Genomic DNA, 13596 nt, shown 5'->3' on the forward strand with positions numbered 1-13596 from the left:
CTTAACTTAACTTAACTCACTCACTCACTCACTCACTCACTCATTAACCTGCTCAATAACTTAATAACTAAGTCACTCACTCAATAACTCGCTAAATCACTCAATAACTTAACTGACTCACACTCACTCACTCACTCACTCACTCACTCACTCACTCACTCACTCACTCACTCACTCACTCACTCACTCACTCACTCACTAACTAGCTCAATAAATTAATAACTCAGTCACTCACTCAATAACTCACTCACTCAATTCAATTCAATTCAATTGTGCTTTATTGGCATGACATACATGGGTACATATTGCCAAAGCATTTCACAAAGCAAAACAGAAACATACATCAAACATATTCACATTTATATTTATATATACAGATAATAAGCAATACATATATTATTAATCAGGATGTGTTTACTCAGTACATCTCAATTTGTGGCATTTATAGATATGCTGTGCTATATAAGTGGAAGCAGGTCCTTCACCGAGTAAGACCTTCAGTTTTTCGTGATGGTGTAGTGACTGGAAGTCACTCACTCACTCACTCACTCTCTCACTCACTCACTCACTCACTCACTCACTCACTCACTCACTCACTCACTCTCTCACTCACTCACCCACTCACTCACTCACTCACTCACTCACTCACTCACTCTCTCACTCACTCACTCACTCACTCACTCACTCACTCACTCACTCACTCACTCACTCACTCACTCACTCACTCACTCACTCACTCACTCACTCACTCACTCTCTCACTCACTCACTCACTCATTAACCTGCTCAATAACTTAATAACTCACTCACTCTCTCACTCACTCACTCACTCACTCACTCACTCACTCATTAACTTAACTCACTCACTCACTTACTCGTTTTACTCACTCATTCACTCACCCACTATAGATTTTTGTCTGTTGTCTAAAAGTCTATAAAAGAGCAGCTTGGACACTCTACACAATATCTTATTTATTGTGCACAGAAGAAAAAAAAGTTTAGAAACAACATAAAATTGTGACTTTGGTTATCCATCCGTTTAACATGCTCAAATTGTTCAAAATATAGTAGCTGTTTTTTTCCCCTTAATGTAAAGTTCCATAGACCTACAGATCTACGCTGTGAATCCAGTTCCAGAAAACATTGATGTGCTACAGATGGAACGTGTTCCTGACCGCATCAAAAGTTTCTACAGAGTCAATAATGTCCGCAGATTCCGTTATGACCGGCCCTTCCATAAGGGGCCAAAAGACAGGGAGAATGAATTTAAGGTGAATTTAAAGTTATTCTCTAGGAAACAGTAGAGGCTAAATTTATCATCAGACGTTGGCTTAAGTTGCATCATATCTGTGTTTTTTCAGAGTCTCTGGATTGAGCGGACCACCCTCATCCTCACCCACCCTCTGCCTGGGATCTCCCGCTGGTTTGAAGTGGATAAGCGTGAGCTGGTGGGTGACTCACAAAGCGAAGTGTGATTATATCATCAGCATTATGAGGCCACCGTTTGGGTTTGCTTATTGAATCTCCAAAAGCTTTTCAGTCAATAATTGAAGTGTCTTTATGGACTATACACTGGTACATTTGTTGCTATATTAAAGAAAAATGTAATATAATAATATTTTGATAATTTGTTCGCAGCGGATAGCCTCGTGGGTACAGTTGTGCTTAGACCTAGTTCTAGTCCAGGCTTCTGGTCCTTCCCGGTCCCGCTTCTCTTCCCAAGTCTGCTCTCTGTACTGTATAAATAAAGGCAAAAATAAATAAACAAAAAATTATACTTAAATAATTAAATAATTTTGCTTAACAAGATATTGTCCGTAAAACATAAAATCTGTTCAAAAAATATTATTATTATTATTATTATTATTATTATTATTATTATTATTATTATTAATAATAATAATAATAATTTCCCATTTAAATTGTTAATCTATTTGAAATAAATAATAAATAAATAAATGGATAAATAAACAAATAGCTTAACCAATTACTAAATTAAACTTTTTTTATTTAAAAATGTAACTTTCATGAAGTCAGTTACTATTTTAATATAATTTTGCATAAATTATTTAATAAATAAAACATCTGTCATTTATACTTAAACTACCCAAACACTAAAATTAAATAAAATTACATTAAAACAATACAACTTAACTTTCATGAAGTCATGGATTTACATATTTAATGTTTTTAAAATGATTTTGCATAAATAATTAATTAAATACAAAATATTTCTAATTTACATTTATACTGCTTAAACATTAAACTCTTTTTAAACTTAAAAGTATATCTTTCAAATAAAAAAAAGAACTTTCATGGTTATGAATTTACATATTTTGCATATTGACTTTGCATAAATAATTAATAAAATTAATCAACAATCAATAAAACTACTCAAACACTACAATCAAGCTAAATTAAACATACTTTTTTTTTTACTTAAATATATGATTTTACATTAATAAATCAATATATTTAATTATTAATGATACAAAAAATACATCAAAAATGTATACTACCAAAAAACGAATCTAAGCTAATAATAATGTCACTATGATGTACGGATTTACTTACTGAAGTGAAATTGGAGTCTACATTCAGAACACCTGTGTTTACCGTATGTATGTCATGTACTCTAGGTTGAAGTTAGTCCACTGGAGAACGCCATTTACGTGGTGGAGAATAAGAACCAGGAGCTGCGCACCCTGATCAGTCAGTACCAGCACAAGCAGCTTCACGGAAACATTAACCTGCTCAGCATGTGCCTGAACGGGGTGATCGATGCCGCTGTCAACGGGGGTATCGCCAGATACCAGGAAGTGAGTGGTGCACTCACCACTGCAAATTTAACATTGTGTCTTATTGTGCTTTAGAACCTTAACACTCTCTCTTCACATTTCTGTTATGTTGACAAGCTTTTTGTGTCTCTAATTAGTGAACATCAGGCGTTCAGCCTTCATCTAAAAGAACAGTTGTTGAATGTTTTTATACGTATTGTCACCCAGGCATTCTTCGATAAAGAGTATATTAGCAGTCACCCAGAGGATACAGAGAAGATCACCCAACTCAAGGATCTGATGCAAGAACAGGTGAACACATCCGAAACGTCTTCATTTTAACAATGCAAAAATATCATTTTAAAAGGTCAAATAACCCCCCTTGTTTAATAAACCCCATAGGTTCACGTCCTCGGCGTGGGCCTGGCCGTCCATGAGAAACTGGTGCACCCGGAAATGCGTCCCCTGCACAAGAAGCTAATCGATCAGTTCCAGATGATGAGGAGCAGCCTCTGTCATGTGAGCCCTCACTGGGGGGAATACTGAACCATAATGAGCCTTTAAATATATATATGTGTAATATATAGCCTATTCCAAGGTTGCTTGCTGGAAAGCAGCAGCAAAAGTAATGATTATGAATGTGTTGGAAAAATAGCACAGATACATTTTATTTGTTTATTAAAGGTAGGATAGGCAACTTTTAGAGAGGTTAGCAATAGCGAGCTAGCATTGAAAGCATAAGATCCCACCCAGTGTCTCCAAAGCCACACCTCCTTAAAAACACATGAACACACACAACAAGAGCAGAGTCTGCGAAGCATCACGAGACGTCTCAAACTACCTCATGTCTCAAATCACAAAACATTACAATGATAATGAACCTAAACAACTTAAAGAGCACTGACCAGTTATACCTGACTGCTGCACAACGTTGATAGTGTTGCTATTGGAATGCATGCATTTGAGTCACAAACCGCTTCGAGTATAATGTATGTATGGTAGTTATGGTGTGAACACAGCATGAGCTGTTTTTTTGGGGGGGTTCAGGAGGAATGTGCTGATGACGTGTGATGTCTGCACAAGGAGTTATGGAAATACATACATTGACGGGCACTGAACGCAATGATTGGATGAAAATTGTATGGTCCAACAACTTTCACAGAGGATCACATGTACCGTTATATACATTTAGACAACTTAACTTCCTGATTGCTATTAGGAAGAGACTTTCAACCAGCTTAACAAGAAATGTTTCTTGAGCAAATCAGCTACTCCTCCTTTGTAATCCTTCCTGTTTGAAATGCCCGCTTCAAGCGGGACTCAAACCCGGGTCCGCCGTCATGAGAGTTGGATGCTCTAACAAGGAGGCAAAAGGCTGCAACCGCTAGTGTCAGTCGCTAGAGAATCTCTTGAGGGCAGAGTAAGGTTTGCTTGCACCAATAAAATCCCTCATGTCTTAACCGCCCCCTTCAAGCGGGACTTGAACATTACCCGGGTCTGCCAGCATGAGAGTCGGTCACTCTAACAAGGAGGCTAAAGGTTTCAACCTCTCGCGTCAGTCGCTAGAGTGTCTCTTGAGGACAGAGTAAGGCACAGCAGCAACTAGCTGGCCTTGGTTACACTCACCCCATTAAACCTCACTCCCACTCGGGTCATGGCACCAATAAAATCCCTCATGTCTGAACTGCCCGCTTCAAGCAGGACTTGAACATTACCCGGGTCTGCCAGCATGAGAGTCGGTCACTCTAACAAGGAGGCTAAAGGTTGCAACCGCTAGCTTAAGTCGTTAGAGAATCTCTTGAGGTCAGAGTAAGGTTTACTTGCACAGCAGCTACTAGCTGGTCTTGGTTACACTCACCCCCTTAAACCTCACTCCCACCCGGGTCACGGCACCAATAAAATCCCTCATGTCTGAACCGCCCCCTTCAAGCGGGACTTGAACATTACCCGGGTCTGCCAGCATGAGAGTCGGTCACACTAACAAGGAGGCTAAAGGTTGCAACCTCTCACGTCAGTCGCTAGACCGTCTCTTGAGGACAGAGGAGTGAGGTTTACTTGCACAGTGACTACTAGCTGGCCTCTGTTACACCTTTAATAATTAATAATAAGTGAGATATATTTCTCATGTCTGTAAGGCAATATATGTTGACTTTCGGTTAATTTATGTGACTTGCTGCAATTCAGGGAGACCGAGACGGCAGAAGGGGCATCCTGTTTGTTTTCTTTGTTTTACAATAGCACAACTTTTTACTTGTTGTTGTGCATTTATACACGTTTCGGATAATGTATTTCTCTTATGTATGACCAAAAATTATGAAGAATTTTAAGTTGTTTCTGCTGTTGTCAGCAAAAAATGCAAGTGATTGCACCTTCGCCTCAAGTAACCGCGCTATACTTTAGCTTCCACACAAACACAGAGATGTGCCTACTAATAGAACACATTTATCAAAGTTAATGTTACAGCGAGTGGCCTGGTTATACCTACATGTTTCAAATGATAAGCCATATTTTAGGTCAGTAAATGATAGGTGAACCTTTGGATTTCCTGCCTGACATACTGTAATTTCCACAATGACCCAGCCGTCTTTAACGCTCTGTTCCTCATGGAGTTTTTTTTTTTTTTTCTGCAACTAACCGACTAATAACATTTTGGCTGACTAACGTTAGTAGACTATTAGAGGGCAGCCCTACACATTTGAATTGTCTCCCAATAAATAAACATTTAGATTAAGACCCCAATAAATCTAAATTTTATTTTAATAAATGCTATTAGATTTGATTATAATTAAGACAATAAAAAAGCAAGTTTGTTGCTTCGTCCATGTCTGTTAGTTTAAGGCATAGTCGTTTATATGTTATTTTACACCTACAAGTTAACATTTTTAGAAAAACAAGCCAAAATCATTGATGACTCATTCTGCACTCATAGGTGTGTCCAAATATTTCTCCAATCAAATGCTTTCTAGAATGACAATATGTTAATTGCACTTGTGGTCTAACCTTTTGTCCAGTAATAACAATATATCGCCCCAAACTTCCTATTTGAATAGGAAATCCCAATGCAAGGAATGACAACTGTGCTTTTGAAAGTATTTTATGAGGTCTTTAAATACATTTTGCTTTTCTCACTTCATACTTTACAAATATTCAGTATCAAACTCTGATTCTTTGTAAGATGAGTTGGTGTGTAGTAATATGAAATCTGTGTTGGCATCAATGGAGACAGTGTGGATATTCAGAGTAGTGTTTCTATGTGGCCCTACAGGGCCTGCCCGGTCTGGATAAGATGAGTCCGGCCTGCTCAGGGGCGAGCACCCCGCGCAGCATCCTCGCCACCCACAGTCCCATGAGTCCTGAAAGTATTAAGCTCATGCACCGACACAGGTCAGTACACCCTTACAGACACTGTTCTGCATGCACACGGATGTATTTATTAGATATAAACTATGTGTAGAAACCCAAGTACATATTAGAAGAAGGAGAAGAAGGAATAAAGGCTAAAGGAATGTGTCAGTACTTCAGTTATTGTCTGTGGTATTCCACAGCACAACAGATTGAGCTTAGCTAGAACATTCCTTTCATATAAACAAGCCATTAAAATTCATGCACATTAATGTCCATTCAACATACTTCAACATACACTTAGGAATACATGATTTCAGTGTACTAAGGATTTAGCAGTACTTTTTAGAGAATTTAATGTTCTTAGACTTTTATTTCAATTTATATATAGTTAATTCTATAATTTATATTGCATTTATTATTTTATATATATATATATATATATATATATATATATATATATATATATATATATATATATATATATTCATTTTGTATCTATTTAATTTGTTTTTTATTTCATATTTTGTTTGTCATTTTAGTAAATCATCTTAAACTTTACTATATTTTATTTCCTTTAACAAAAATATTTATTAATAGTTGTAGATAAAGGGATACTTCACCGCTTTTTCATATTAAACTATGTTATTCCCGTAACTAAAACTTAACTAAAACCTTAACGGACCCCATGGACATCGCTGTTGTCATAGATATGTATACGTATCTATGGCTGTTCCAGACTTGATAATAGCGTGCAATTTTCTCACTCAAACCACTGCCACCTGCTGCTTCTGCTTTTTGAGGGAAAAGCTGCCCATACTGCTTGTCTAGGATCTGCAATTCTCCGTAAGAATTCGTAATTAAAGCATATTATTAACTAAAGGGAGCTAGCAAACGATCCAGTGTGTATCTGTATTTTTGCACTCGTCAAATGATTACATTTCCGACGTGTTTTCGCCTCTGTGAGTAATGTAGCCAATCACAGACATGTTTGTTGACTTCTACAACGCAGTTGGCCAATCACAGGTATTGAACTTGGAATCCACTCACCGCTCGAGTGTTTGTCCGGGCGCTGAGTTAACACGCGTGTCTCTATAAATGCAGACATTGTGAAAATAAGAAATTCATTGTATACAAGCTTCACTGATTAATACAACTTTGTGAGATTGCGTTTATTGAATGAGTGACAGCTTTTAGTAATTATAAAGTATATTATTACCACATACACGCTTCAATACAGTCACTGACCCATCCACATATAACGTCACATGCGGGATTCACTCGAAAAATGTGATGAATTATATTATTAAACTATGTTATTCCCTTAACTAAAACGAGTTGATACATCCCTCTCTCGTCTCAGTGCGTGCACTTAATCTCTCTGATGTGCGGTGACGATCTGATAGCATTTAGCTTAGCCCACTAAGGCCATTTCTTTTCCATATAAATCAGTTGAAATCAGGCTCATAAAAATTTAAGAAAAACACGATTCCTGGCTGCATGTTATTATTCATGGTTCAGTGAATCTGTGGTAAGTTATAAGGAACACTATCGAGCCCAACCTTTAGTTTAAACTGATAATTTGCTCTATACTCGCGTTTTCCTCTATTAACTGCAGTCACGCAGCAGCTCTTCTGCCACTCAGGGGGCGTGTTCTGGCGGGAAAGTGACGGCGTTGCATTCCCCCCTATTGACAGAAATGAGAGAGTGAGAGGGGAGATGTGAGAGAGGATGTTTCAGCCGGGACTTTTTACTTGATCTCTGTTTGGTACCATAGTGAATGAACTGGCACTAGAATGAACTATCAGATCATCACCGCACATCAGAGAGATTAACTGCACACACTCAGATGAGAGAGGGATGTATCAACTCATTTTAGTTAAGGGAATAACAGTTTAATATGAAAAAGCGGTGAAGTATCCCTTTAACAATAAAAACCCTGGTCCAGACTGTGTATTTATATCCAGGATTTCATTATTCCAAATGTTCGTTTCATGTGTTGCACCTCACAGGGAACTCTATGTATCACATTGTAATGAATTTGTGTATTAGTGTGTGTTCTACACACGTATGTGGGTTATAGAGAGATTTCTGCTCTGTAGACGTAGCCTTTCCTTTCTCTTCACAAACACTCCTCGACTGTGTATTGCTCATAAACACGTGCACACACTCATGCTACCCACCCTGAACACACTAACTTCAGCTCCGCCACGTCTCTCTCATGTCTCTCTGTTTGTTCCTCTTTCTCCTTCTCTCTCTTCTGTCACTTTACCTCACATGTTTGGCATCTTTCTGTATGCATGGTTTATACTCCTCTTTCTTTCTCCTTGATTCTGTGTTCCTCTTTCTTCTTTTTTGTTCATACTTGCATTGCTGCCTGTGTTCTATGACCCTACAATCTCTTTTCTTCATCATGATTCATTTTCTTCATCCCTGCATGCATCCATTTTCTTTTCCATCCCTGCCCCCCCTCCCCCTCTCTCTATCTATCTATCTCTGCCTGTCTCTAGCCCTCTGAATGTGTTGGGGTCTGTCCGCCACTCCTCCTCTTCTCTCTCCTCTCACACCTCCAGTGAGACGGGAAACTTGCTCATCCTGACGGACAGTATGATGGAACACCCGGAGGACCTCTACCGTATGCAGGTGGGCTACGTCAGCTCATAATACACACATTTAGTGTACAAGTACAGCCTAGTTACCAACCAAAACACTCTAGCATCCATTTAAGGCACCCAAGCATTTATCTAGCAATATCCTTAAAAAGATATACCACCTAGCAGTGCCCTAGAAACTGCTTATAGTACCCTAATATCCACTTCCTAACAATGCAAATTCCTAACAATGTCCTTGCACCACTTATCAACACCGCAGTGACCACTCACGACACCCTAGCAACTACCTAGCCACGCCCTAGTTGCCATAGAAACCTAGCATCCACCTAGCAATATCTTAGCAACTACCCACCACCTAGCACTGCCTAACAACCCAGAAGAAATACCTACCATTTGCATAGCAGTGCCCTAACTTCGCTTGACAACTCCCTAGCAACCATCCATACTATCCTAGCAATGTCTTAATGTCTCGCATAAGTGAACACTCTTATCTCCTCAACAGCCACCTATCAACTAGCAATACCCTAGCAAACCCATCAGAACAACCTCTAAGCACAGCTTGGAAATATCCAATCAACTTCCTAGCAATGCCTTAGAAACATCCATCACCTAGCAGTACCCTAGCAAATTCTTGGAACAATCTAGCAACTGCTTAACAACATCCTAGCACTGCTTAGCAAACACCTACATCATCTAGCCTAGCAATACCCTAGCAATCATCCAAAAATGTCTTAGCATTAATGCATATTCATTGCACCTTAACAACCACCTTCACCTAGCAATACCCTAGCGACCTCTTAGAACAACTTATAAACTGCCTAACAACATCCTAGCAACACCTGAACAACTGCCTAGGGGCAGCCTAGAAACCACCCACCACCTAGCAATTCCCTGACAACCTTACAGAACAGCCTAGATTCTTCATAACAGCTGCCTAACAACATCCTAATACAGTTTAGCAACACATTTAAAAACGCCTAGATTATCCAACCTAGCAATACCTTAGCAACAACTGCCTAACAACATCCTAGCACTGCTTAGCAAACACCCTTGAAAACACTTACATCATCCAACCTAGCAATACCCTAGCAACTACCCAAAATATTCTAAGAAATTTCTTAGCATTAACACATATTGATAGCACCTTAAAAAACACCCATCTCCTAGCAATAAATAAGCAACATCTTAGAACAACCTAAAAACTGCTTAACAACACCTGAGCATTTGCCTAGCAGCACCCTAGAAACCATCCACCACCTAGCAATTCCCTAACAACCTATCAGAACACCTTAAGCCTTCATAACAATGCCTTAGCAACGCCCTAGAAACCACCCACCACCTAGCAATTCTCTAACAACCTCTCAGAAAACCTAAAGTCTTCATAACAATGCCTTACCAACACCCTAGAAACCACCCACCAGCTAGCAATTCGCTGATAACCTCACAGAACACCTAAATTCTTCATAATAATGCCCTAGCAACACCCTATAAACCACCTATAATACACCTTATTAAACACTCATAGCACCCCAGAAACCACCTGTCAATTAGCAATACCCTATCAACATCTCAGAACAACCCTAGCAACTGCCTAACAACACCTAATCAACTGCCTAGCAACACCCCCACGCACCACTTAGCAACTCTGCCAACCTCTCAGAAGACCATTGCAACTACCAATATTATTGTACCTGATCTTTTCAAATACTGTCTCCCACCCTGTGTATAATTTCAGCCCAGTCCATCATCATCGAGTTTGAGCTCAACGCATTCAGCTCCATCTCAGATGATCAACTCAGGGCATGGCAGCATCAGAGGTGAGCAACTATAAACTTCACAATACCAGGTTTGAGTGTTTCCCAACCGATGTTTGAGAACTAAAACACACTGTAATTCGAACAATAATTTACTGTGGAGACAATCAGTATCTTCAAACTTCACCCAGAGAGCAGCTCAGCTCAAAGATGACTTCTCTAATCTTTTACAAATGCTCAAAACTAAATAGCATTTAATTTCCTTTCTCTCCAGTTGGGTCTCCATCACTACCTGACAGATACAGGCACAACCGAGAGATGTTGATGCTTCTACCGCCGCACAGGGACCGTCCCAGCAGTGCCATGTACCCCAACATAACCGAGAACGGACAGGTGTGGTTATCACAAGATGCAACTCATTTAAATTTTCACAAACTGTATCAGGAAATGATAGGACCTCAGTTTTAGGGTTAAGATAATGGCAGTGATATAACATTACAATATATATATATATATATATTTCGCTTTTTTCCACTAGCCTACCAACCATCAGAGGGCACTATATCATCAGGTCATTGGTCCCTGCAAACCCTGCAGTGACCCTAATCTCTCTGTGGCTGATAAAGGTATGACTGGGTGTGTATGATTCTTTGAACCCACTGTACCCCTCTATCCGTCCACAAACCCACAATCCCCTCACCCCAGGCAGAAATCCCAATTCATGCTGCATCAAAAAGTGCATACAGTCTAAGTAGGTACTACCGACTTTGTGACCATTAAAAGTATGTTATTTAGTATGTGTCTGTGTTGTATGAATGTATTCCGGACGTACTACATCGGCCATGTTGGCTTTGTCATTTGACCTACTACGCCAGTTACTTACCCGCCATTCACGACTCCTCTTACGTGGCCTCATAGGATAATAAAGTATACACTCAATGCGCACTACAGAATCTTACCGGAAGTTGTAGGTCATATGGGTACTTTACGTTTATCAGATGTGTTCAGACATACTTCTCTTTTGGTTTACCGTTTTTTTTTTACATGCAATATAGTATTTGGATGCAGCGACAGTTTCAGTTATAATCCCAGTTAAACAAAGACCAATGGCAGCACTGAAAGTCAAGACAGTCCACACACAGTCCTGTTGATTCTTTTAAGACTTCATTTTTGCAGTTGATAGACTAGACTCTTGCCAAGTCTTTGAAGCAAAACTACTTTTCTTTTCAAAAAGAAAAGGGGGGGTGAAAAGCTGTTTCATGCATACTGAGCTTTTTACACTGTCAAAGACATGGATTTCAATGCTAAACATGGTTTCAAAAATGTATTTTTTTTGGCAGAGATAGCTCTTTCTCCTTCCGTTTACTCCTTCCGTTTTCTCACAAGTTTCGGGAATTTTTTTTATTTTTATTTTTTTTCGAGCATGGGTCTGCTTGACATCAACAAGAGTGCAATATCCTTGTACGGGCTCTTCTCCCGGAAGGGCGCATGCGCGACCAGAGCGAGAGAGCAAATGCACGCCCTTTAACACGCTTTGCTCGGCTTTAGGGAAGCCAGCTGCGCAGTCACAGGACTTTACGAAAATCAACAATGTCACCAAAGTGTGTTTTTGGTTGTCAGGGCAACCCTGTACAGCTTCCCAAAGAACCCAGCGTTAATGGGACAGTTTTTAGTTTTTTTCCAGAGCAGCAGCGGAGTTGTGGAAGTGTTTTTGTTTGTTCCCTGCATTTCGGCGACCATTGTTTTTAGTAAAAAGTCCAGTTCAACTTCGGATCTGTAGCTCGTCCAGCGCTGAAAGATGGAGCGACCCCAACGATAAATGTTAACGGTCGTGCGTTGGAAGCAGGTGATGCGTAAAACTAACTTACTTGTTGGCTTTCGCCGCATAAGTGGACATCAGTAAACAACATGATCACATATAGTTAATTTATCAATAGAGCATGCAACGTTATTTCTTATTAATCTAGGGGACGTTTAAATACGGTACTATTCCATTTTTCTGTGTAAATGCGCAGTAGTGCAAAATCGTTCCGCTTTTCCACGTTTAAGGATGTCACCGCTTTCATCCTGGGCTCTCTTAACGCAATAGCTGCGTGCGCTCGTGAATCTTTAGCTCCGTCCACAAGATACACCTCCATCTGCTTGGTTTTATTCGGAAAGACTCTGTACAGCGTATCTTTCTTTAATAAATATGATAAAACTAAAGACTTTTTTGAGATATGAAGGATGCAATACTACTCTGTAGGTACTCAAGATTGACATAAGATTGACTGAAAGTGAGTGTTTCGTTGCAACTTTTTGTTGGTGAACAGTATGGTTATATTAGTAAATTAGCTACACCAGTTTCAAACCAGCACTAACTTCTTTACAGAAATTGGTAAAATTTCCTTAATAAACTAGTTTTACCAAGAATTTTGTTTGCAACTTTGCTGAAGGTTGATGCTTGTCGACCAACTTCACCAGCTAAGTTAAACAAACTTCTTGGTCAGTCTGGCTTACCCAATAAGTATTGCTTGTTAAGAGGATTTTTGGTAACTCGTACACTTGTTAGCATAGGCTGGTTACTGCTAGTTTGGAGCTAATGTAGCTGGTTTACAATCATGCTTGATGCTATCCAACAAGCTGGTTTGCTAAGGAAGTCTTTCTCATTAGGCTATTTTAGCTAGTGTCCTGTTGAAAACATTAGAACCCAAACCTCAACACGCTAAGCTAGAATTCCTGAGATATCTGCCCTTCAGATGGGGATCCAGCAGATCAGTCGGGACGTGTAAAGTGATGGTGGTCTTTGCTCTTTCTGGCAGTGTTGACAGCTCCCAGCAGCTGGAGTTTGGACAGTGGCACCAGGGACACTCTGCCGTTCCTATCTGCTCATGTCGGGAGTGTGATGGCCCCTCCAGTTCCCCCCCGCACCCTCCCTCCCGGTAAGACACATCAAGATCTTTGAGGAAAGGTTTAACTGAAGAGTAAGATATTTTGTGAACGCATTGCTTTTCATTTTAAAATGTATTAAAAGACTGGCTACGTTGGATCATCTACGCATGATAAGGTGACACGTCGTGATCAGCTACACAAGCTCATTTGGACAGACATTTGGAATGTGTATCTGCCGAAG

The 13596-nt window shown here is 39.6% G+C and overlaps 1 protein-coding gene across 11 annotated transcripts in view; it reads left to right on the forward strand.

Annotated features, from left to right (window-relative positions):
* dock3 (dedicator of cytokinesis 3) overlaps window positions 1-13596 on the forward strand; it is a 304695-nt gene that overhangs the window by 282603 nt on the left and 8496 nt on the right. For 5 of the 11 annotated variants that reach the window (XM_067416269.1, XM_067416272.1, XM_067416273.1 and 2 more), the window contains 11 exons: window positions 1104-1270; window positions 1361-1447; window positions 2639-2818; window positions 3005-3088; window positions 3179-3295; window positions 6021-6160; window positions 8629-8761; window positions 10466-10547; window positions 10759-10877; window positions 11023-11110; window positions 13286-13405. In XM_067416269.1, the coding sequence (XP_067272370.1) occupies window positions 1104-1270; window positions 1361-1447; window positions 2639-2818; window positions 3005-3088; window positions 3179-3295; window positions 6021-6160; window positions 8629-8761; window positions 10466-10547; window positions 10759-10877; window positions 11023-11110; window positions 13286-13405 (1317 nt within the window). Of the gene's footprint in view, window positions 1-1103; window positions 1271-1360; window positions 1448-2638; window positions 2819-3004; window positions 3089-3178; window positions 3296-6020; window positions 6161-8628; window positions 8762-10465; window positions 10548-10758; window positions 10878-11022; window positions 11121-13285; window positions 13406-13596 lie in introns of all 11 variants that reach the window. The other 6 variants (XR_010897931.1, XM_067416274.1, XM_067416271.1 and 3 more) reach the window with 6 other exon arrangements.

This window comes from Pseudorasbora parva, chromosome 14, assembly GCF_024679245.1.
Source record: "Pseudorasbora parva isolate DD20220531a chromosome 14, ASM2467924v1, whole genome shotgun sequence".
NCBI lineage: Eukaryota > Metazoa > Chordata > Actinopteri > Cypriniformes > Gobionidae > Pseudorasbora > Pseudorasbora parva.